This window comes from Salvelinus fontinalis, chromosome 27, assembly GCF_029448725.1.
Source record: "Salvelinus fontinalis isolate EN_2023a chromosome 27, ASM2944872v1, whole genome shotgun sequence".
Taxonomy (NCBI): domain Eukaryota; kingdom Metazoa; phylum Chordata; class Actinopteri; order Salmoniformes; family Salmonidae; genus Salvelinus; species Salvelinus fontinalis.
The window spans coordinates 17,890,335-17,916,480 of NC_074691.1; the positions used below are offsets into that span (position 1 = coordinate 17,890,335).

Below are 26,146 nucleotides of genomic sequence, written 5' to 3' on the forward strand. Positions count from 1 at the left end.
TTGACGACATCACATAAAGTGACCAATGTCCCTCACTTGAATTAAAAACATATATATATTTTCAATATCCAATGCTATTTTCACAGGAATCCTCAACAAATTTTCGTTTGACATCGCTTGATAATATTTATTTGAGATAGACATAACTAAATTCCTGTATTTGGCCTACATTACAGCAGGTGCACCATCCGAAAGAGCAGCGTTTGATATTCGCCTATGGTGGTGTTGCGTCAACAACCTGCGGAGGGCTTGGAGGCGGCGCTGGTCCACGGTCGGCGACTTTCCGTCACAGACAGAAATGCCATAACAGCAGCATCAATATCCCCACCCGAAATTCGCATGTTATTCACCTGGACCCGCGTAACGACAATGATTTCAAGCCACATTTGACCACAACCTGTCAAGGGATTGCGTCAAGGCTGTTGCTGTATATTTGGTGGTGACATCGTTTGTTGCTTTCTGGTGGGGAGCAGCATCTGGAATATTGTAGGTAGGTCGCATGACTGGGCGAGGATTTCTATAGTAGAAATGACGTTGGTTTATGATGCCAGTAGCCAAGGCCTATCTTTGGTGTGGTCGGCGCGGATATATTTGAGGTTAAAAGGAGAAAGATCTAGCTCGTCCGTGCTTCAATGAATGGGCCAGCAGCCTGCTACAGACTAGTATTGGCGTTTAACACGCATTTTTTATGTTACATTGTATCCAAGCATTCTGTTCATGGCATTTCCGACAGTGTCACCCTCTGCTTATATTATGCTATAGCGACCTATACGGGATGTGTAAATATCAATACAGTGTATCGTAGTAGCCTATGTGAAGTAGCAATAGGGCTAGGCATATAAGGCAGACATAGCATCATCATTATCATCCAGTCGTCTCGGCTTCTCCCTGATCCCTGATGCATTCGGAACCACAGCTGCGCTATCGGATCGAGTTATTTCTCAAATTAAATGCTTTGGATTGAATTTTCACTGTCCTTCGTATTGGATAAACGGGTCGCCTCAATAACACATTTAGGTTGAGCTTGAATGTAACCAGGACAATTAGCCTGTATGTTTCAAGTAGGGCCTACAGACGAAAGTGTTGAATCACGTGCACCCTATAGCCTGCTGACACTGGCCTGTAATGGAATGTGGAAATTGATGGGATTCGTATTCTCAGTATGAATAATGAATAAAATGTGTTTATGAATAATTAAGTATGAAATATTAAATATAATATATTTACAAATATGTTTTATTGTTTCCATTTGAGATAGGCCTAACATGTGCTAGTCAATAGGACAAGGCTTATAACATACTAATAATAGCTTACTTATCACCATTTAGGCCTACATTGTTATTTTGTATATATACAGTATATATGGTTTTGGGTGTCTTTAGGGCCTACAGTATATTTATATTTGAGCAACACCATATTTGTCCATTGCTGGACATACCGTAGGCTCTCATTAAGTTTACAAGGCATCTGATGCTGTTTGCTGCTATCAAAGCCCCATTTATTCCACAGTGAAATGGCTGTGCGGTATTGCGATCTCCTCCTAGCAGTATTAACACCCCTGATCTAACACACCTGATTCAGCTAATCAAGGTCCTGATGAGCAGCTGATGAGTGGAATCAGGTGTGTTAGAACAGGGCTGGAACAAAAGCCTGAACACCCAGTAGCTCTCCAGGAGAGGGCTAGCCATCCCTGGTCAAGGGTGTGGTTCGAGTGTTTTTGATACAACATGTAGCATCTTGGCCCCTCTCAGTTTCACATCCCTTGGCACCAGTACCAAAGCACCCTGTGTCATATCAGATCTGACTTCTACCCAGGGGGCTGTGGACTTACCTTCACCACATCCCTAGCTACAGTACCGTTTCCAGTTGATGACATTGAACCAGTGCAAAGGGCACACAGACAGTAGTTACTGATCATGCTCACCGAATTATTAATTATGGTGTCATTTAAAAATAGGCTCACAGTCATGTTTCCACCCAAGCATGTCTGCCATTGATTTTTCAATGATACCAATAACACCACCCTTTCTCATGTCATTTCCTGTGAATCAGCATCCTGCATAGCATTTTGGGAATGTTTCGTGAGCCAGTGAAGTCAAATAACAAGTCAATCAATTGATGTCCTGCTCCCTCATATATATACATAGCTAGCTAGGCCTACAGCGAGCTGATGGATGTACAATGTATATTGACAGAAAAAGCATTGAAATCAGCAATTTATTGTTTGTTGGTTGAGTGGATGAAGTGCTCTGAAATGCTCTAGCCATCATTGAACTGTATTTGCTGATGTAGCAGTATCTACAAGGCTTGGCAGTGTGCAACACTGTGTGTGTTACCACCTACTCTGACTTACTGTATTTGTCCCCTGTGTGTCCCAGGATGCAAAGGGGTTTCCTAGGGGGCCTGTAAATATGAGCGTGACATCATGGTTCCTGGTCAGCAGCTCTGGCACCCGCCACCGCCTCCCACGGGAGATGATCTTTGTGGGCCGGGAGGACTGTGAACTCATGCTGCAGGTAGGTGATGTGACCCTGCCCTAAACTGAAGACCTCCTTAAAGGCTTGATGTTTATGTTACTCTAATCAAATGCATACTTTTAGCTTCAGGCACAGATAATTAGAGAGAACATTGTATGCTGGTATTGTATTCTCTGTAGTCCTCTTCTTCATGAGGAAGAGGAGAGCTCTGTGTGTAAAACATGGTGACTACTAAGATCATTCAGAGATGATGTCTGTGGCTGAAGTAAAGCAGGGCAGTAGATAAAGCTTCTGGTAGTTGTGCCCATTGAACAGTGAGTAGTCCACCCAGTCAGACAACCCTCTTCAGCCCTCCTCAGCCACTGTCTCTTTCCTCTGTGTAGCATGAAAGACAACAAATTGCTCAAAAGTCAGAAGATGTCTCTAGCTAGCCTCCCTCAGAATGCATGCTCAGTTATTATCCCATCATGTGAAAGTTTGCTGTCTGGAGGAAAAACAATCTTTGGCCTGTGCGTGTGTTTGTACAGTGCAGTAGCATAGACCAGTGTTACTCGATCCATTTCATTTTCAAGCCCATGTTTTATCATAATTATTAATCAAAGATCTGTCAGCAGTATTTTGTGGGGGGGGGGGGCACTGACTGGACCAGGCAAAGAGTACCCCCCCCTATTCTCCCTAGTAAGGCAGGATGCTAGATACTCTAGTATGTGCAGTATTGTCAGTGGAGGAGAAGAGAGAGTGTAGAGTGACACACAGCGTTTGATTTACATTTTAGCTGCCTGTAATGGGCAGGAGTCACAGGAGGTATGTTTGTAAATGAATTTTATTAAGCTATGTAGTATATTCATTCCTTCTTGATAAATAAATAAAACAAAAATGTTTGTCTGCTAGATACTAGCCATCTAGCAATTTTATGAAGATGGCTTTAGCTAGCCAGCTAGATAGGTTCCCAATCTCCCAACCTCATAATTAGCTACCAAGCCATTTCAGGCTATCAATCAATTTAGAGTAGCTTGTCTAACGATCTGGCAAGGTTGCTAGACTTTAGAAAAGGAAGTAATTACTAAATGTACTAAATAAGACTCACATTCCTTTCAATCTTTGAACCTGATTTTAGCAGAGAAGCATATTTTGTTTCGTTTAATAAACAACCACATGTCAGGTGGATATAGATAGCTCAAGAGGTATGCTTAGATATGCAGAAAAATACTTGATTAAAATGTAATCAGGCACCTTATGATAATATCATGATATTTGCGTATTAATTATGATGCTATGATATGTGTCTGTATTGATGATGTGTGTTATGATCACATGTACTGTGTTGTAATTTGGATGTAATATCCTAGTGTCACGTTCTGACCATAGAGAGCCCTTATTTTCTATGGTAGAGTAGGTCAGGGCGTGACTGGGGGTTAGTCTAGTTTATTATTCTATGTGGGGTTCTAGTTTTGTTTTTCTATGTTGGTGATTGGTATGATTCCCAATTAGGGGCAGCTGGTAATCGTTGTCTCTAATTGGGGATCATATTTAAGTAGCATTTTTTCCACATGTGTTTGTGGGATATTGTTTTGAGTTAGTGCATGTAGCATCGCTGTAGTCACGGTTCAGTGTTAGTTTATTGTTTATTTGTTTTTGTCTTTGCTAAGTTTCACTTTATCATTAAATTATGTGGAACTCAACATCCACTGCGCCTTGGTCCGATATTTATTCCAACGAACGTGACACCTAGTCATGTTAGTGTAGAATATTGAGATGTGTGATTTACAAAATTCAGAATGACACCCTCATTAAAATGAAATGTAAACAGGCAACTGGGTATGCTTAGTGAACCTAGGCAGATTTATTTTTATTTTTATTTATTTTTTAAACATAGAATTTGGCATAATGATTATCTCCCTAGATTGCAGCAAAAAGCTGTTTAAAGTTCTTGAGAAATGTTAAATTCTCCAAATTCACCCACTCCCCCTACATCATCACATACAGTGCCTTCAGGATTCATACCCCATGATTTATTCAACATGTTGTTGTGTTATAGCCTGAATTAAAAATGGATGACATTTATTTTGATCTCACCCATCTACTCACAATACTCCATAATGGCAAAGTGAAAACATGTCTTTAGAAATTTTAGCTAATATATTGAAAATGAAATACAGAAATATCTCATTTACATATGTACAGTTGAAGTCGGAAGTTTACATACACCTTAGCCAAATACATTTAAACTCAGTTTTTCACAATTCCTGACATTTAATCCTAGTAAAAATGTCCTGTCTTAGGTCAGTTAGGATCACCACTTTATTTTAAGAATGTGAAATGTCAGAATAATAGTAGAGAGAATGATTTATTTCAGCTTTTAATTATTTTATCATATTCCCAGTGGGTCGAAAGTTTACATACAGTCAATTAGTATTTGGTAGCATTGTCTTTAAATTGTTTAACTTGGGTCAAACATTTCAGGTAGCCTTCCACAAGCTTCCCACAATGAGTTTGGTGAATTTTATCCCATTCCTCTTGACAGAGCTGGTGTAACTGAGTCAAGTTTGTAGGCCTCCTTGCTCGCAAATGCTTTTTCAGTTCTGCCCACAAATGTTCTATGGGATTGAGGTCAGAGCTTTGTGATGGTCACTCCAATACCTTGACTTTGTTGTCCTTAAGCCATTTTGCCACAACTTTGGAAGTATGCTTGGGGTCATTGTCCATTTGGAAGACCCATTTGCGAACAAGCTTTAACTTCCTGACTGATGTCTTGAGATGTTGCTTCAATATATCCACATAATTTTCCTCCTCATGATGCCATCTATTTTGTGAAGTGCGCCAGTCCCTCCTGCAGCAAAGCACCCTACAACATGATGCTGCCACCCCCGTGCTTCAGGGTTGGTGCTTCAGGGTTCTTCAGCTTGCAAGCATCCCCCTTTTTCCTCCAAACATAACGATGGTCATTATGGCCAAACAGTTCTATTTTTGTTTCATCAGACCAAAGGACATTTCTCCAAAAAGTACAATCTTTGTCCCCATGTGCAGTTGCAAACCGTAGTCTGGCTTTTTTATGGCGGTTTTGGAGCAGTGGCTTCTTCCTTGCTGAGCGGCCTTTCAGGTTATGTCGATATAGGACTCATTTTACTGTGGATATAGATACTTTTGTACCTGTTTCCTCCAGCATCTTCACAAGGTCCTTTGCTGTTGTTCTGGGATTGATTTAAACTTTTCGCACCAAAGTACGTTCATCTCTAGGAGACAGAACACGTCTCCTTCCTGAGCGGTATGACCGGCTGCCCATTCCCAGGGTATATATACTTGCGTACTATTGTTTGTACAGATTAACCTGGTACCTTCAGGCGTTTGGAAATTGCTCCCAAGGATGGACCAGACTTGTGGAGGTCTACCATTTTTTTCTGAGGTCTTTGCTGATTTCTTTTGATTTTCCCATGATGTCAAGCAAAGAGGCACTGAGTTTGAAGGTAGGCCTTGAAATACATCCACAGGTACACCTCCAATTGACTGGAGGTGTACCTGTCAAAATTCCAGAAAATTGACATTTTCTGGAATTTTCCAAGCTGGTTAAGGGCACAGTCAACTTAGTGTATGTAAACTTCTGACCAACTGGAATTGTCGTACAGTGAATTATAAGTGAAATAATCTGTCTGTAAACAATTGTTGGAAAAATTACTTGTGTCATGAACAAAGTAGATGTCCTAACCGACTTGCCAAAACTATAGTTTGTTGACAAGAAATTTGTGGAATGGTTGAAAAACGAATTTTAATGACTCCAACCTAAGTGTATGTAAACTTCCGACATTAACTGTATTTACATCCCTGAGTCAGTACTTTGTAGAAACAACTTTGGCAGCGATTACAGCTCTGAGTCTTTCTTGGAAAGTTTCTAAGAGCTTTCCACACCTGGATTATGCAACATTTGCCCATTATTCTTTTTAAAATTCTTCAAGCTTTGTCAAATTGTTTGTTAATCATCGCTAGACAACCATTTGTAGGCCTTGCCATAGTTTTTCAAGTAGATTTAAGTCAAAACTGTAACTCGGCCACTCAGGAATATTCACTGTCTTCTTGGTAAGCATTTCCAGTGTAGATTTAGCCTTGTGTTTCAGGTTATTGTCCTGCTGAAAGGTGCATTAATCTCCCAGTGATGATTCCTCTAGGATTTTTCTTGCGCGTAGCTCCATTCCATTTCTTTTTTATCCTGAAAACTCCCCAGTCCTTAACAATTACAAGCATACCCATAACATGATGCAGCCACCACTATGCTTGAAAATATGAAGAGTGGTACTCAGTAATGTGTTGTATTGGATTTGCCCCAAACATAACACTTTTTATTCAAGACAAAAAGCTAATTTCTTAGCAACATTTTTTTCAGTATTACTTTAGATGCATGTTTTGGAATATTTTTATTCTGTACAGTATTGTGGAGTAACTACAATGATAGGAGAAAACTATTAGAGCCATTAAACTCTGTAACTATTTTAAAGTCACCATTGGCCTCATGGTGAAATCCCTGAGCGGTTGGTTTCCTTCCTCTTCGGCGACTGAGTTAGGATGGGCGCCTGTATCTTTGTTGTGACTGGGTTTATTGATACAGCATCCAAAGTTTAATTAGTAACTTCACCATGCTCAAAGAGATATTCAATGTCTGCTTTAAAAAAAAATGTATCTACCAATAGGTGCCATTCTTGCGAGGCATTGGAAAACCTCCCTTGTCTTTGTGGTTGAATCTGTTTTTAAAATTCACTGCTCGAATAAAGGGACCTTACCGTTAATTTTATGTGTGGGTCCATGCAACGTATGTAACTTGTTAAAGCTGCAATATGCAGAACTCCCTCTGCCATTTCCTGATTGCTAAAATTCTAATAGTTCGCCTAATTTCAGTTTATGTGACTAAACAAACAATAGAGAATACAGTGTATAGAATCATTGTACCATCTAAACCGCTGTAAAAAAAAATCCTTTCAATAACCTAAAATATTGTATTTTCAGCTGTTTTAAGCTGGTGTACAAAACCGAAAGTAAAAGATGCAAAAACAAAACTTAAGAATAGAAAGCATAAAGCATAGAACTAGCAAATAGAACAGATCTACAGCTTCTTAGACTTGCTTTCAATGAGACTGACAGATCTATAACTCACTTGTCTATGTGAATTTGGTAGGGTTGCCCAAAGAGTTACATATTGCAGCTTTAAGCTAATTTGACCTGAACATATTTCAAAATTGCCATAACAAAGGGGTTGAATACTTATTGACTCAAGACATTTCAGCTTTTCATTTTGAATAAATGTTAATACATTTCAAAAACCATAATTCCATTTTGACATTATGGGGTATTGTGTGTGATAGTGATTTAAAAAAAATCTAATTAATCAATTTTTAATTCAGGCTGTAACCAAACACAATTTTGAAAAAGATAAGGGGTGTGAATACTTTCTGAAGTCACTCTAAAATAATGGGTGCATGGGCTGTGTTATGGTAAAACCTTTTTTAGAACAATCTGATTGACTACCATACTGTACGAAGGGGCAGCAAGAAGGGGAAATGGACATCAAGCATCACAGAAATCAGGAAGCAGACGCCTCTCAACAAAGGACTCTTATGTTGGGATGTTTAATGAGATGGTGTACTGTATGTCGAAATTGGTTGTCGTCCGGTTAGGGCTAGTGCGCTGTCGGCTGGAGATCACTACCTTATTGATATGTGGGTGGAACAGCAACAGTGTGATTTACATACTGCTATTTATAGCCAGATTGATGTCCCATTTCACTGCATAGCTCAGACAACTGTACTGTGAAAGACACGACTAGACTTTGAAATAGACACTTTTCTTATTGGCTTTTCTATTATATGTGTCAGGCTTTTGTCAGTCAAAGCCTCAGCCCTGGATATTCCAAAAATCAACCCCTGGATTTCAATACAAAAGATACACTCTGGTTTGCTACTAGAGGAAGACACCTTTAGAAAGATTACCCAGTCATCCAGTTGTCAACAAAAGTCTTGAACCAGAACAGCAGTGAAAAAGAGGCCATTAGAGCACAGTATATATATATATATATATATATATATATATATATATATATATATATATATATATATATATATATATATATATATATATATATATATATATATACACTCCCTGGCAGTTGCCGTGGAACCAGTTTGGAGATCCCGACGATGCAGAGCTGTCAGCCCTGCAGCTTCCTCTGATCTGGTCAGTTGCCTATAGCAACAGCTGAGGTGGACTTTTTCCTCACACGGCGAATGGTGGGCCTGTTGCTATCCCAGTATAACATTGTGTTATAGGACTAATGCTTCCTCACCTGCTCTTTGTATCTAAACCCAGTTTGCATTGTGAAAAATTGTTGCCATTCATATCTTTCTCCATACCTGCACTTAAAGTCTCCTCATCCTCCTGGACCCCTCTGTAGCGGAGAAAGGCCTTCTCTTCCCGATGTTGTGTGTAATTTACACCCCCTCCATATTGTTGGCCACAGATAATAGGCCTTTGTCCTACCTACCGAGGCACAGCAGTGTCTGTGACTGAGGCCAGCACTATTCATCACCCCCCTTTTTGTTTAGAGGTGAAAGCTACCTCATACATCTGGCAACAATGATGGTATTGTGTAGTTCAAAACACTGTTTTGAATATATGACACACAGGTGCAGCTAGACCATTTTATTTAACTGGATTATTTGTCATGATTTTATAATTCATTAAAATCAGATACAATGTGTGTTCAAAAAGGTACTATTTTAATTTTATTTTATTTAACTAGGCAAGTCAGTTAAGAACAAATTCTTATTTACAATGACGGCCTACACCGGCCAAACCCAGACGACGCTGGGCCAATTGTGCGCCACCCTATGGGACTCCCAATCACGGGCGGTTGTGATACAGTTTTAAGAGACTGCTATTGTGGACCCTTAGCCATTTTAGTGCCATGACTGCCATATAGTATTTAGTTCAGTCTTATGGTGCCTCCATCTGAGGTGGATCATGACTACCATCCTTTGTCTATTGTATCAGGCTTCAGTGTCACTAAGTCTTTCATCACTATGTGTTTAACAGTGATTTTTGCAACTAACCCAGCAACTTGGCTAGGCAGAATGCTTCAGGTCACTGTCCGAAGCTCTCTGGATACTTGTCTGGAGGATGACTCCTGTCATGAGGTAGTTGAGTTTGTCTCTGACTCATTTCCCTTCCTGGAAGAGACCCCATTGTAGCATTTCCCTTTTCCTTCCACTGTCAAGCCTTATCACGCATCATAGTAGGTATATCTTTTTCAACTGACTTGGCCCACTGTTTAGTACTGTACTCATGAACTTGGTTATGAGTGACCATCAAGACAAAGCTTGCCATTGCATTAGTGCACACTGCACAGCCAGGCACCTCCTAGTGTCTGACCTTTGTTGTTCACATTCAGTTGGTGTGTGAGTCCGTATAATGGAGGGAGGGATGAATAAAGACATGAATTTCAACAGAAAGTCCTGTGATGAGAGAGATCGCTGTATGGCTGGCCCTGTTTGAAGTGTCATGCTGGAGTAGGTAAATAGGAGAGAGAGAGCTCAGTCGCTGGTAATCACCGGTTTTCATTATGAGGACGTTCTGTTCAGGCACAATTGTTAGTAGGAGGATGTGAATGTAGAGTATATTTTGCTCATCATTCATACAATTCACCAAATACCACCAGATATCATTCATTATCTACATGTAGTATTGCTGAGTATTAAAAATAGTCTGGCAAATTGTATCACTGCAGAAGTAAATGTGAGGAATTCCAGTCACTGTCCTATATATGTAATAATGGTACTTATTCATGTAGTATTGCATTATTTGAAAATAGATTATGATTGTAGGGCACAGGTGAAGTAAACCTACTCCTTAAGTAACCATCCATGGTTCTCTCTTATCTCTTTCAGTCTCGAAGTGTGGACAAGCAGCACGCCGTCATCAACTACAACCCTGCTACAAATGAGCACCTGGTCAAAGACCTGGGCAGCCTCAATGGAGTGAGTACCCACGGGGGGGATGGGCAGGGAAACCTTTAAGTAGTTTTCCTTTCTGTCTTTGGTACAAGGACTCCCCTCTCTTACTATACACAAAGACAGAATTATATCTAAAAGGCCCTATATGTTTCAGTATTCTATTAAGTAGTTCTAAGCCTGGCATCGTAGATAACCAGCTTAAGCAAGCACTTAATGGCACTTATCTCTTTTACATATGTAAGTTAATGCTAGCCAAAAGAAGCAGGGTTAAGCTCTGTCCTATGAAGATAGTTTCTGGTTTTCTGTCCGCTGAAACGTAGGCTACTGTGCAGTAGTAATGTAAATGCTGTGTCTTTACTTGTTATGATTACATACATGCAACATGACAACTGCGGTCCAAAAGTGCTGCTGAGGCCATTTTACTGAACAGTCAAGAAAACATTTTCCTTTTAAATGGTAAAGGCCTCCAGATAGTGCTGTGAGATGGGAAATATTTGGTTGGGAGCGGGAGGCTAGCTGTTAGATATTTCAGAGAGACGTTTTGTTTTGCTGCTGATGCAGACTTCCCTCCGTAGTAGGCGGAAACATTCCAAGTAGCTTTCACTGGACTGGATCGATCATGTCCAACTACCACTGCACTACAGTTAGGCTAAGGGCCTGTATCTAATTGTCTGTAACTGACTGGGGCGGCAGGTAGCCTAGTGGTTAGAGCGTTGGGCCCGTAACCGAAAGGTTGCTGGTTTGAATACCCAAGCCAACAAGGTGAAAAATGTGTTGATGTGACCTTGAGCAAGGCACTTCCCCCCCCGAATTTGCTCCAGGGGTGCTGTACTACTATGACTGACCCTGTAAAACAACCTATTTCACTGCACCCATCTGGTGTATGTGACAATAAAAAAGATCTATAATTTTTTAGTTCAGGGCCTGTATGTTGTGCATCATTACATCTCCAGTTGTTTTCTCTTTCTATGTGGTCCAGTGGGCTTCGCCACTAGGTTTCCCTGGCCTTAACCATACAGTTACTCTTCTGTACTGGACTGAAATACCACTGACGTTCTTGTTCTTGTGTTGATTGTTGAAGGTGGATGAGTGGTGCACAGTGTCTATCCCAGTACCTCATGGAGACTGTTGTCTTCATTCAATATCTCCAGTTTACAGTAACCAACTATGTTGTGTTCCCCTCTAGACCTTTGTGAATGACCTGAGGATCCCAGACCAAACCTACATCACCCTCAAACTGTCTGATGTCATTCGCTTCGGATATGATATCCTTTTTCCTCACTCATGTCATAAATGCATAATTATTGTGCCATGTATGCATAATAACCTATATAAACATCAGCGTTGGAATGTCATTGAAATGTTTGTCTGTGATGTGATTGGCTATTGCCTTAACCTAGTATTTACATTCCCATGTGTACATCCTAGAAAGGAGCCAACACAAAGTCCCAGAGGAGGCACTCAAGGTCAGCCTTCTATGCTAATGCTAATATCAACTATAATAAAACACTAAACCCTAACCTGGACTAGCTTTTCAGACAGTTCTAGTCTACCACCAATTCACTTTACTCTCTTTGGCAACTTGAGTGTGTTCTTTTTGTGAGTTGTGTTGTGCCTCCTACTGTTTCAGCATGAGAAATACACCAGCCAGCTGCAGATGGGTCTGAAGGCCTCAGAGGGGAAGATGGCTGAGCACCTGGAGTCCAAGCTAGAGAAGACGGACAGGAAATCTCTGTCTGAAGGTAGGTGTTAGTGAAGGCTTCAAACCTGTTTAAATGCTCTTCCATCATATATTCCCTCAGTATATTTTTTCTCTCAAAAAAGCTCCTTGCCTACTGGGGTAGGGGGGGGGGGGTCTAGATACATGTAGTGCTCATATTGATATACCTGTTTGGATAGCTACATGCTTTGATATTATCTTTGAGCTCATGACGACTCTGGGAATTGGGACATCATGCTACGTTAAACATGACCTTGCTTGCTTTCTCTTCATCATGCCACTGCTTAATGACACAGCTGTTTAACTTGGCAGAATATCCTAGATTGAATAGGTTTGATCATTCTGCTTATCAAATGTGACTCGCTAATACCTGGAATGGTATGGTGTGTGAGGATCATGAGTATTATAGCCTTGCTTTGCTCCTCTAAAGAACAGAAAAACGTCCCTGTCCTTTGACTATGATGTCAGCATCAGCTCAACCTCTTTCAGTCAGAACATGTTCCCCTCCCCCTTTGTCACCCCTCCATCCCTCTCTCTGCCACCCTCTCCCCCTCTTTGTCACCCCTCCCTCCCTCACTCACCCTCCATCCCTCTCTCTGCCACCCTCTCCCCCTCTGGCGGCTGCATTTGGTCACATAACGTCTCCATGGTGACAGCTGCAGCACCCATAGTCACAGTTCAGCACTTACGGCCTGCTTGATTTTTGCTCTATGTTATTCACACTGGCATACCCCTGTCAAGCTCTCTGCCAGAGGGGTCATTTCATCCAAGAAGCCATAAACATTACCTATCGACTAGTGGACACTGATTCAACAGCTTTATCAGGATAGGCTGTGTTGTGCCCTCTCCTGCTGATGTGTTGTCCCTGAAAAACATTTTGCTTGCCCTGCGATGCTGTGATGACATACATATAAATCACTGGAATACAGCTGAATCCACACTCAAATCAACGCAGAGTTAATCTCCTTGTTTACTGCAGCCTCTGTGCTCAGATAAAACCCTGAATAAACACTGCCTAAAGCACTTCCACTGGATGGGTTGGACACACTGGATGAAATACTGTGTCATAAATACACACCTTATGCGTGTCTGATGTTAGCACTTGTCTTGATTAGCATCAAAAGGTATAAAAAGAAACCCTGAGTGGAAACATGGGTTGAAGTATGATAGGGTATGTGAAATAAATCTGATCCTGAAGAAAGAACGGATCCATAGGGTGTGATATCTAACATACTTTATCTTCATTTGGGTTTGCTACCAGTGCTACCATAGTATCTAGCTTAGAGATGGATTCTATCATTTTTCTGCAGTCTGGTGATTTGATGTATTCTAGTGGGGTAAAGACAAACCTTGAATATTCTTCCTTTAAACTCCCAGTGAACCAATAGTAGATGGATGACTGCTACAGTTCCGAAAAAGTACTCCTCTCTCATTTGGCTGTGTGTGTGTGTGCGTGCGTGTTTGTGTGTTTCCGTGCATGTTCAGAGGCTCCAACCTCCCGACCCACCCCATTGTATGGCCAGCCCTCGTGGTGGGGGGAGGAGGATGCGGCCAGCAAAGGACAGCACAGTGAGGGACACAGGCCAGAGGAGGGTCACCCAGGTCGGTCCCACGTTACTAGAGGTCCTTTCTCTCAAATACTCTTAAAACGTTGGAAATTTTAAGTGAAAATGTTTCCAGTTCCTTTTTAGGGAATAGAGATTAACAAAACATGGTTTGTGGTTGTCCTTTAATTTGCTTGTTGGTGCTAATTGGGGCTTTATCCGTTTCCAGAGATTCCAAAGGAAGATTCAGGCTTAGATCCAGAGGTGAATGGCTCCCTGTTAGAGTACAGAGACAATCAGGGCAAGTCCATCTTCCCCTACCACCGGGAGCCTAGCTACTTTGAGATCCCTACCAAGGAGTTCCAGCTGCATCCCAAGTCCTTGGGGGCAGAGCTCCATGAGATCCCCACCAAGGACACAGACATGCCCTCTGCCCAAGCCCCTCCCACCCCCACCACACCCAGTCCCCCTGTGGTGCAGAGCCACGCCTCCTTCACCATAGAGTTTGATGACTGCACGCCAGGCAAGATCAAGATCAAGGACCACGTGACAAAGTTCTCTTCGCGCCAGAGGAAGCAGCAGCAGCAGGCGTCCGGGAAAACTCTGGCCACCACACCCACTGAGGTGATGTCAGCTGAGTGCAAGGTGGTAGATTGGTTGGTGCACAGTGATGTCAGAATGATGAGGAGACGTCCCACGTGTGAGGATGTTTACAGTGTCAAGAGTGACCAGGCCGTCAACATCAAAAGCCTCAAAGGTCAGAGGGGTACTTTTAGATAAATATTTTATAGATATCTGTAAGGGGTTGTTTATTTGTTTGCTGTCCCTTATTTGCGGTTTGAATGGTTCTGTTTCTAGGACACCACCATGACGATGGGACACAGAGTGATTCTGAGGACCTGGTCTTAGGGAAAGGGAAGCGAAGCAAGTCACACCACCGGGTCCAGTCGCAACATTCGATCCAGTCAAAGCTTTCCCTGTCTGAGCTGTCAGAACAGACAGTGCTGTCATACCAATTAGTCAAGTCACAACAGACAGTCCAGTCACACCAATTGATCCAGTCCGAGCAGTCAGTTATGTCAGTCCAGTCACACCAGACAGTCCTGTCAGTTCCGTTGCAGCAGTCAGTTTCGTCACAAAGGTTACTTCAGCCTCAGTTCTCCCCTCCCAAACTGACCCCAGTTTCTCCTGTGGCCCCTGAGAGGCCCCTGTCTCAAAGCCCGCCTGAGGCTCGCTCCCCCACCATGGGTCCCTCTAAGCCCGGCCCCCAGGAGCCCCTCACCCAGCAAGCCTTCATCATAGAGTTCTTCGACGACAACCCGCGCAAGAAACGCTCGCAATCCTTCACCGCCAATCCTGCCCACGCAGACTCTTACTCCGCCCTCAAGGCCAAGCTGGAGCGGAGGAAGGGTGGGGAGAGGCCAAACTCCATGCACGGCCACATCCCTCCCACCCAGCAGGTGACTGTTCCTCTGAAGGGCCAGGGACACTGCGTGTCCCAGAGGTCTAGCTCCCTGAAGAGGGAGAAGACGGAGGAGCCCCTGAGTGGAGGCAGTGCCTCCTCTTCCTCCTCTCGCACCTCCTCTGGCATCACCATCAAGCCGTTTGGCAGTGTGGGGAAGAAGACCAAGCTGGCCCAGGAGTTTGCAGCAGAGTTCCTGATGAAAGATACAGTCCACAGAGCCTTGTCTCCCACCAGGGATAAGACGTCTCCTCCTCCCATGTCCGCTCCCCCGGTGATGGTGATGTCACCCTCTCGCACCCGCATTCCGTCCCCCTTAGACCCACCTTCAGCCGTCTCCTATCCCTCCACCCCCTTGCAACCCACTGCGCCACGTTCCTACTCTCCAACTCCTGCCCCTCATTCCCCAGTCCTAGCCATCTCCCACCCCCCCTCCCGCAGCCCTGTCCAGACTGCCTCCCCAGCCCACTCCTTGCCCCCTCCGATGCCCCTGGATCTGGGGGTGCGTGGGGTGGACCCTAAAGCCTCCAGGGTGGTGAGAAACGAGGAAGAGGACAGTCTGAGTGATGCCGGCACATACACTATCGAAACAGAGTCCCAGGACAAAGAGGTGGAGGAGGCACGCAACATGATCGACCAGGTGAGATTGTAGTAGCCAGAGGGTACTCATTCTCCATTTTTAATGTTTCTGCCACCACCATTACTTTTTTTGGTTGATGGTGGACCTTTTCACATGCGTGTAATTATTGTATGGTAGCTTTTCAACTGTTTGGATTCTGACATTAAATGCTACGATTCTAACAAGTGGTATAATTCTACAATAAACCATATAATGCCTTGATGACAATACCTTGACGGACGCATGCTTTGAACATCCTCCCTCTACCCAGTACCCCCTCCCAACCCAGCCTTCCTTCTTCCCCTTGCAAAGTCCCATTGTCCAATCTCTTCTCCTACCTACTTCATGCATGCTCTGTCCCTCCCTGACAGGTGTTTGGGGTCCTCGACTCACCAGAGTACAGTGGTGCCGGAGTGTATAGACCCATCATTAATGATGGCAAGGACGAGCTGGCAATGCTCCGGCCTAGTGACGATAGCACTGTGGATCAAATGGCAGCAGTTTCTATGCATGGCTTTAACCCAGCCACCCTCAGTGGGGCCCCCTCAGGCCCCATCCAGGTAACATCACCGTCCTACGCTACTGGAGAAATAAGGGATCTAATACATTTGCATGTTCCAGCCCAAACCTATGCACGTTTATTATTTGTCCTTCCTTGATACTCCCTTTGGCTTCTACAGTGCCTCTCCTTACAATGTAAGGATTGTCCTTGGAAGGAGATTGAAATGATAGTTATCCTTCAACGTTGTGCTCTGTATAGTTGTATGCAACCCCTTATAGTTTCCTCCACTGTTTCAGGTGCAGTCTGCTAACACTGCAGCACAGGAGGAGGGGCCTAAGTGGGTTTCTCGCTGGGCCAGTCTGGCAGACAACTATGCAGAACCGGGCTCTACTCCACCTCAAGGGGAATTTGCAGAGGGAGGTGAGATATCTACAACCACTGAGCGCTCTGCTCAGAACTTATGTGAGAAAACAGAAAAAAGCATGAATTAAAATATTTCTCTTTCGTAGATGTGCAGTTGATATCTAGCCACAGCGTAGATAACTCTGAGTTAGAGGGTAGCCAGAGTTGTAGGACCAGGAGGCTGCTTCCCCAGGTTCCACCTGGAGACAGAGACAAGCCAGAGAACCTCACCCCCAGCATCCTGATCTACCCAGGCCCCGAACCCACCCTGGAGAGGAGTAGTGGCACGCCCCGGCATCAGGACAACACCCAGAGTCTTTGTGTCCAGGACGATGTAGACCCAGACAGCCTGAGTGACGCCAGCCGCTCTGACGATGGCTCTGTGCTGGAGAGGACCAGGAAGAGCCAGGGGAGGAAGAGTGGCGCTACCTCGCCCGGGGACACTGGACCTCAGTATAAGGGTCAAGATAAGCTGTCTCCGACTCAGTCTACCAAGTCCACCTCCTTTTACATTGGGTCTGAGGATGGCAGCTCAGGCAAACTGGACCTGGCCCGAAGCCCTATTCTTTCTCAGGGGCCTGAGAGGGGGCGAGACACCCCTGCCAAAACCTCCCCCACCACCGTCCTCATCAGGCACCTGAGCAGCCACGAGCCCCGGAGGGCGGGCGTAAAGCCTAACAACTCAGCCCCCAACCTCCACTCCCAGCAGGACAAAGACTCTAAAGACCCCAGTAAAGACATCCTGGGGTCTTCCTCATTCGTCAGGCAGGAGAGTTTCACCAAGGAGAGACCCAGTGATGATGTCCAGATCAAGAGGCTCCCACACATCTCCAGTCACCCCACCTTGAGGGACATGGAGCAGAGAGAGACACCCCAGGACCCACAGCCCTTCCTCAGGGAAGAAGCAGACGTCGTTCTCTCCTCTCTGGAGGTCACGTTCCCTTCCTCAGGCTCCGGACGCAGCTCTAAGAGAGGAGGCTCCTCCAGTCACATGGACGACTCTCTGTCTGGGGAATCAGATGTGGATACAGCCAGCACCGTCAGCCTGGTCAGCAACAAGAACACCCCTGTCACCACTGGCCCTAAGAAGAGGATGACCGTCAGTGGCTTCCAGAAGGAGAGATCTTCCTCCAGTCAATCTGTCCAGGGGAAGGGCCACCGCCAGCCCACGGCCCGCGAGCGTCTGTCAGAGAAACGCCGCAGCCACGCGGCAGCCAGTGATAACTCCAGCAGCAAGGCCGAGCAGGCCAAGCGCTTCCAGATGCGGCGCAGCGTGGGGAACCGCGGCTCCCTGGACCTATCAGAGGGCCAGCAGGGTTCTGGTCAGCACTGGCCTGACACTGCCTCTGACCATGACACCGGTCCCCGCCCCACCAGCCGTAACAAGAAGCTCATAGCGCCCCTACAGAAAGAGGACAATGGGAAGACCTCCAAGAGTGCAGCACAGCAGGCACTGATCCGCTCCAACAGCCTGTCAGCACCAAGGCCCACCCGGGCATCCATGCTGCGCAGGGCACGTCTGGGAGAGACTTCTGACAATGAGGGAACTGAGACAGACCGGGGGTCCCAGACCTCAGACCACATTGGTGCCTCCAGCAAGGTGTCTGCTGATGGGAAGAAGCTCCTCTCCAGACTGGACATCTTGGCCATGCCCAGGAAGAGAACAGGCTCCTTCACTACGCCTAGTGACAACGAGTCCTCCACCACGACCCCTACAACCCGGCCTGGCTTCTCCAACCGGAGTGCAGAATCAACTGGGCCTATCAGGAAGACATCAGTGGGTGAAACAGGGGCCAAGCAGGGGGCCACAAGAGGGGCCGGAGCCCCCGTGAAGCAGCTCCTCACCCGCACACGTTCCAGCGGGGCTAAATACTCCAGCACAACCAGTGAGTATTATTGTCACAGTTAAGTAACTGGCTCAAAGCACTGCAGAGAACACAGTTTTTATCCTGAACTGTAAATCATGATTTAAAGGTAATATACTCTATCATCAGATTATTGAAACAGAGCCTGACACTGAGTTGAAGTGACCTTTTCCACCCTTCATAGTGAATGTGACTCATTGTCCTTGGTGAGATGCATGCAGGTATGTTGTATTGTGGCTTGTCCTGTAGGAACTCAGTGTAGTCGCTACGAAGCAGTGTGATGATGCCCTCTGCTGCCTGCTGCCGTTTCCATAGAAACACAGCTCCTGACCGTACATCATCACACAGCTATTTTTCGATGTGCATGTAAATTATTGTTAAACAGATTTGGACCCATATTATGCATACTGTGCATTCTGAAAGTATTCAGACCCCTTCAATTTTTCCACATTTTGTTACTTATAGCTGTATCCTAAAATGGATTAAATAATTTTTTCCCTCAATCTACACACAATACCCCATAATGACAAAGCGAAAAACAGTTTCTTTTTTTTATATATATATATTTTTTTGCACATTTATTAAAAATAGAAAACAGAAATACCTCATTCACATAAGTATTAATGTCTTAAGAAATATATAAATATTAGGAGGAGCAATGTCGGAGTGGCATTGACTAAAATACAGTAGAATAGAATACAGTACATATGAAATGAGTAAAGCAGTATGTAAACATTATTAAAGTGACCAGTGATTCCATGTCTATGTATACAGGGCAGCACCCTCTAAGGTGCAGTGTTGAGTAACCGGGTGGTCGCTCCGAGACAGGATTGTGTCGAGGCACAGATCTGGGAAAGGGTACCAAAACATTTCTGCAGCATTAAAGGACCCCAAGAACACAGTGGCCTCCATCATTCTTAAATGGATGAAGTTTGGAAACACCAAGACTCTTCCTAGAATTGGCCGCCCGGCCAAACTGGGCAATCAGGGGAAAAGGGCCTTGGTCAGGGAGGTGACCAAGAACCCGATGGTCACTCTGACAGAGCTCCAGAGTTCCTCTGTGGAGATGGCAGAACCTTCCAGAAGGACAACCATCTCTGCAGCACTCCATCAATCAGGCCCTTATGGCATAGCGGCCAGACAGAAGCCACTCCTCAGTAAAAGGCACGGCAACCTGCTTGGAGTTTGCCAAAAGGCACCTAAAGGACTCTGAGACAATGAGAAACAAGATTCTCTGGTCTGATGAAAACAAATTGAACTTTTTGGCCAGAATGCCAAGCGTCACATCTGAAGGAAACCTGGCATCATCCCTACGGTGAAGCATGGTGGTGGCAGCATCATGCTGTGGGGATGTTTTTCAGTGGCAGGGACTGGGAGACTAGTCAGGATCGAGGGGAAAATGAACAGAGCAAAGTACAGAGAGATCCTGGATGAAAACCTGCTCCAGAGCACTCAGGTCCTCAGACTGGGGTGAAGGTTCACCTTCCAACAGGACAACGACCCTAAGCACACAGCCAAGATAACAAAGGAGTGGCTTCAGGACAAGTCTATGATTGTCCTTGACTGGCCCAGCCAGAGCCTGGACTTGAACCCAATCGAACATCTCTGGAGTGATCTGAAAATAACTGTGCAGCGACACTCCCCATCCAACCTGACAGAGCTTGAGAGGATCTACAGAGAAGAAATGGTAGAAACTCCCCAAATACAGGTGTGCCAAGCTTTTAGCATCATACCCAAGAAGACTCAAGGTTGTAATCACTGCCAAAAGTGCTTCAACAAAGTACTGAGTAAAAGGTCTGAATACTTTTCGAATGCACTGTAGATGGTGTATCACGTACTTATGTATCAGTATCAATATTGTGGAGTAATCCCAAGGGTCTGGCAATTAATAATGTTGTTAATGTGAATGACTAGTCTACTGTTACGATCTTCCTATCTGAGAATTTATTTAGAGTGTACTATTTTTCTTTGATTATTTCTGGGAGGAATAATCCTGTAATTTAATGAGTTTGGTCAAATGAACCGTGCTATTTTCTGGTAGGTTCCCGTCGAAGGCAGAAAGGTTCAGACTACACCTCCACATCTGAGGAGGAATATGAGGCCAGCTCTGGAACCCCCAAACACAAACGCTCCTCCCACACGTCTGCTGCCACACAGACCCCCCGGACTCAGAAGGAGAAGGCTGCAGTAGCAGCAGTCGCTCGGTCCAAGTCCGGCTCACTGGAGACTGAGGAGGACGAAGTCCAGAATGAGACTGACCACTACCAGAACTGGACCACACACAGCGCCGAGATAGCAAAGTAGGGTGACATAATGGCACTAACTATGGGTTGACTGTGTATCACCTGAAACCACTTACTGAGCCTCATGATTGAAAGCTGTGGAACATGCATTATGTACGTATGTATTTTTTAAATGGTCGTGACTTGTGTTTGTGTCTTCCCAGGCTCAGTCAGGACTTGGCCAAGGACCTTGCCATTCTGGCCCGTGAGATCCATGAAGTGGCGGGGGATGGGGACTCCCAGAGTTCCTCTGGAATGGGCACAAACCCCTCCCCCAGCTCTGCACCCAACACACCCGGGCCCGCCTCCACCATCCCCATCTCTAGCCGGGAAGAGGTGTGCCCACCCACTACCCATAATGCACTTCAAATATGCCCTTCTGGCCTGTACCTCACATTATTTTCATCCTGTTGTAATGTTCCAATGCATAATACAATGGCACTGCAGCCTATGGGATTATTTTTTTTTAAACCAATGTGCCACTAAATATTTTACATCAATATTCTGTATAGCCTCAGTGACAAGTGCAAAGGATCCCTTATCATGTCTTAGATTCTCATGAGCATGTCTCTGTTCTCTACTGTACAGAGGCCATATACATCTTTGCGAGGGGTCCTCCCATCTCAGGTGCATACCTCAGATACATTAGACAGTCTCTCTCTCTCTCTGTCTCTCGCTGTCCTGCAACAGTTTCTATTTCTTTCCCTTCACCTCCGTGCTCCCACACAAGTCATGCTATCATCACTAATCCAAACACTGGTATTTTGTTGGATTGTCAAGCTACAGATTCTTATATTTTATGACACTGGGATGTTCTATGTTTCTAAGGACCTTCTATGGTGACAGCTTTTCAGGACCATAAAACCTGCCTGCCACTGTCTCACTACAGACTTTCACTGCAACTCTCACTGTAACAGGCACATTTTCACGTTTCACTAATGTAACTTTGTTCCGGCTTGTATCCCAGCAAAACTAAAATTCACTGCTCACAGTTCAACTGCTCTCACCCCTGCATGTTGCCGTGGAGCATGTGATCACAAAGCACTAGTCACACTGGTTGATTTTTCTCTAGGACAGTAAAACAAAGATATTGTAACTTCTTATTCTCGCTGTGCCTTTGAAGTGCAGTAGAAGGCCTTGAGGCACTGAGTCCCTCAGTAGTCATGGTCATGTCAGTTGTTCAGAACGTGCGGACCATGCACTGATTCTGTTCTCTTTCCAGCTGGTCCAACATATCCCTGAAGCCAGCTTAAACTACCAGAAGGTTCTACTATCGCCAGGTTCTACCGCTGTCATGGACCTGGATCCTAACATGAATGACCAAGACCCAAGCTCTAAGCCACGGTGGAACCGTGAAGAGGTCACTTTCCTGTTAACACTTGTTTGTCCCTTTTAGAATACTACTTTCACTACCTATCAATCATTTGGAAACCTAGGAATATAACAAATAGCAAAGCTGGCTCATTCGTAAACAAACTGGCACTCAGGCTACACAAATGGATCTGTTGCAGTTAGTTTTGGTCTGCTGGGAATTAGACTAAAGTATATTTAGGCGGGTGAAACTACTTTGGGAATACTTGAGGGTTTGACGTCCCCCATTTTCTCCCTCCAGGTGATTTTGGACAATCTGATGTTGAACCCTGTTTCTCAGCTCTCTCAGGCCATTCGGGAGAACACAGAACAGCTGGCTGAGAAAATGAAGTAAGGGAACTTGATGTACCCCAGAGCTCTCAACTTGTGTTTCTGTTCAATAGAAAAGAGCTAATCCATTATTTCATCTCTGCTTGGCTCAGTTAGATTATACTTAGTCTTTTTTCTGTCAGGGTTTTATTCCACAATAAGACTGAGGCCTGGGAGGAGATTGAAGCGAAGATCAATGCTGAAAACGAAGTACCCATCCTAAAAACATCAAATAAGGTACAACATTTGTAGCCAGCCACACATCTTACATTGGTAGACATGTTGGTGTAAACTGAGGTCATCATATATGGGAAAATGTTTAATTGTCATCGTTTTAATTCTACTCTCACAGGAAATCTCCTCCATCCTGAACGAGCTGAGAAGAGTACAGAAACAACTAGAAAGTAAGAGTTACACATGGCTCGTTTTTTGTTTTGTTATAATCTTCCTAAAATGGATTGGGAGTGTAATGTTGAATTGCTTGTCCCGAACGGCCTCATATCTGCACAACATATTCAGAACATCTAAATAAAGCTGAAAGCATATGATCCAGTTGGCCAATGAAATTGAATAGAACACTGAATGTTACTTTGGTTCTGTAGTGATCAACAGCATTGTGGAACCCGGTGGAGCTGGCATTGGGAAACCTAAGGTGGCAGTGGTGGCTGCTGCTACTTCTGCAGGACAGGCCACCAGGTCCCCCTTACGGCAGAAGAAAGCCCCAAGTAAGCCCACTGGGGACAGACAGCGTGGTGCCAGCCCCTCTACCAGCCCCGCCACCTCCAAACACAACACCAACGAAAACACCAAGAGGTCCACTCGAGGACACAAAGGGACAAACGTTGTGGCCTGATCAGTGATCCCAGGGTTCTGTAGCATCTCCTGATGGTTATAATATAAAACCATCATGACACAGTATACTGTACATGGGTTTTGACTGGTAAAGGTGTAACTGAGTACCGCTGTTTAGAATTGCTTCTTCCACATTGCACAAGTAAAAGTAAAAGTAGGCAAAGCTGGGTAAAAGAAGTGGTAACTTGTTGCTTGCTTTAATAAGTCGATTGTGGACCAAATAATGTCCACATGCCTTGTCTACTTGTCCTCTACTATGTGCGATGTGTGGTTGCCCAGTACTGTAGGTTTGGCCTAGTCTGGGTACCAGTCTTTTCAGCTTACATGCCGCTATTAGCCACTCCTGTGATTTGGCAAATGACAGGAGTGGCAAGGAGTGGAATGTAATAGCTGAACAGACAGCAACCAGGCTAGGTTTGGCAAGATGACCAAGATAAGACAGGCTACATCCTTGTCCATTCTTTGTTACCATAGTGATGATAATCATAATAAAAACACTACTAGGTGTCCATGAGAACATGTGCTGGACTGCTTCAATAATATGGCAGAATTAGAGAGGGTGTTAGTGGTGTTATGTGCTTGTCTTGTAAAATATGATTAACTAAATGTTCCTGAGCGACTGGGACATTTTACTGCTTGGCAAAAAGCTACTGCTGAATGAACGGACCACCACTCCCCATTTTTTTCAAATTGATTGTCTGATAGTGAAAATTCTTAAGATGTGTTCTATATGAATGTTGTGTGTACAGAATGTTAGGATAGTGTATCAGAATATTTGAGATTCCAAATAAATACAGTATACAATAAACAGCATCAGAGGGAGGAGAAAAACATACTTTGCAAAACATTTTCATATGCTGTCATTTTGAATGAATGAATGAATTTGTTAATTTAGGTCAAACAACTATGAGATATTATTTAAGTCCTCCATTTTGTCTTTCTCTACCAAGCTTTGGATGACACTGTATCAATGATGAAGCTTTATGGTTGTGATTTCATGTTATTGGCAGTGGCACTATATTTCTGTCAGGGTAGTCGATAGTATGGTACTGATGTAGCTTCTGGTGTGTCTGAAGGAGAGAACGCTTGAGGATTCAAGAGTGAAGCGATTAATTAACCTAGATGCTTCAAATGAGTAAATTGCCCCAAATTGACTGTATCGTAGTGTGCTAGCTTTGTAAAAGGTAGAATGGAGCAGTTCTTTATTGTCCCCTGTATGTGTGTCACAGGAGGTTGGTGGCACCTTAATTGGGGAGGACGGGCTCGTGGTAATGGCTGGAGCAGAATCAGTGGAATGGTATTCCATTTGCTCCGTTCCGTTATCATCAGCCGTCCACCCCTCAGCAGCCTCCACTGGTGTGTGTGCACTAAGAGCACTTGTGAGTTCTGTATCTGTTGTGTGCTGAGCCAATGTCACAGTTTATTCCCGCCATCTGCCAAGGCAGCTGGGATAGGTGGGAATGTGTGAGAAGAATGCTGTATAGATGTAAGTTAAAGAATAAGAACTGACAAAAAAAATATGTTTTTTTTGTTGTGAAAGTGCATGTGTACCATAATTATATAGTTTAGTTGGGTTCAGGCTAGTTCACCAAATGTGCACTTTTTCATTGAGATACACCTCATAACCCATGGGTGGAACTGAAAACAAAGCAGTACCTTTAATTAAGCATTAAATACAATGACTTGTGGCTGAAATTTTGATTTCGCAATGTTTTAACTTTCAAGGGCAGGCTGTTTTAGGGTAGTGCTTATCAGTTTGATTTCTGTCAAGTACTTAAGCCTACAACAGACCATATCTATGCTAAAAGCAAAGCTTTTTTTAACAATCATTAGTGCCATGGTGTTCACTGACCTTGAAGCCATTGAGAATGTATGGATTTGTCATCTACCCAGAGCAGACATCTGACTATCGTGCTGATTGTCACTTCTGCTGCTAAGGGTGATGTCAGCATTGAGCTACTTGCTTCTAAATATACATTTTGTTACAATGCATGCAACTCAAGTATAAGCTGTATTAAAAATAAAAAAAAATTACTGCAAAGTGCAAACCAAACTTTGTGAATATTTGTCGGGTATATGTCAAAAGTTTTTTTTTTTCTATGACTGAGGTTATGGTCAGACTGAAGGCTACAATGTTGTTTCTAAATTAAACGGTTATGTTCTTCCAGATGTATTTAATTATTTTTGTTGTACTGAATATATTTATAGATGTCATGGACCAGTTTGTTCATCATCATGAACATTGATTTGTACCATCATATAATTTGTAATAAACTGATTTCAGTCATAAATGTATTTTATTCCAGATGTTATATTCAACAAAAAGTTGATGACATACAGAACAATTACACTAGTACACTACATCACATTGTTAGTAGACGGTACATTTTGAGAGGCAATTTGTCTAATGTTCCAGCTTAAAGGGAATGCAACAGTGCTATTGGTCTGGGATTTACAAGACTAGCATTGTGGGTAGGGCTACATTTTGGGAAGGATTTGGAACAAAAGGTCAAATCTTAGATTATTCTTGTTCTGATGGGAGGCATTGTAACAGAACTGTTCAATCAAACTAAACTATGCCTAACCATAAAACCATGCCTGCCCTTCTTGGGTCATGGGCGTCACATCACACTGTGGATTACAGATGTCTTGGGCCAGTCCCACAAGTCTCAATCTCTGCTACTGTATTTGACAATAGCTGTCCAATGATTCCCAACCAAACAGAAATGTAGCAATTTTGTCAATAATGT

The 26,146-nt window shown here is 43.9% G+C and overlaps 1 protein-coding gene across 4 annotated transcripts; it reads left to right on the forward strand.

Moving 5' to 3' along the window:
• Positions 1–177: 177 nt before the first annotated feature.
• On the forward strand, positions 178–25,687 carry LOC129825195 (centrosomal protein of 170 kDa protein B-like). Of its 4 annotated transcripts, none has more exons than XM_055885091.1 (20): positions 179–490; positions 2,379–2,516; positions 10,403–10,492; positions 11,655–11,733; positions 11,876–11,934; positions 12,099–12,210; positions 13,674–13,811; positions 13,962–14,489; positions 14,591–15,834; positions 16,185–16,373; positions 16,612–16,735; positions 16,825–18,603; positions 20,624–20,882; positions 21,029–21,200; positions 21,453–21,491; positions 22,087–22,224; positions 22,477–22,565; positions 22,688–22,781; positions 22,897–22,948; positions 23,147–25,687. In XM_055885091.1, the coding sequence occupies exons 2-20, from the start codon at positions 2,412–2,414 to the stop codon at positions 23,395–23,397; spliced, it is 5,541 nt and encodes a 1,846-aa protein (XP_055741066.1). In that variant the 5' UTR covers positions 179–490; positions 2,379–2,411; the 3' UTR covers positions 23,398–25,687. The 4 variants fall into 4 exon arrangements, with proteins under 4 accessions (XP_055741069.1, XP_055741066.1, XP_055741067.1 ...); XM_055885092.1 differs by having other exon boundaries at positions 13,674–13,790; XM_055885093.1 differs by lacking the exon at positions 21,453–21,491.
• The last annotated feature ends 459 nt before the right edge of the window (positions 25,688–26,146 follow it).

Bases quoted from the DNA above. Each gene is read 5' to 3' on its own strand.
- LOC129825195 (XM_055885091.1), top strand. From the start codon at position 2,412: ATGAGCGTGACATCATGGTTCCTGGTCAGCAGCTCTGGCACCCGCCAC. The intron at 15,835-16,184 runs GTGAGATTGTAG...CCTCCCTGACAG, and splicing joins CACGCAACATGATCGACCAG to GTGTTTGGGGTCCTCGACTC. The intron at 18,604-20,623 runs GTGAGTATTATT...ATTTTCTGGTAG, and splicing joins TAAATACTCCAGCACAACCA to GTTCCCGTCGAAGGCAGAAA.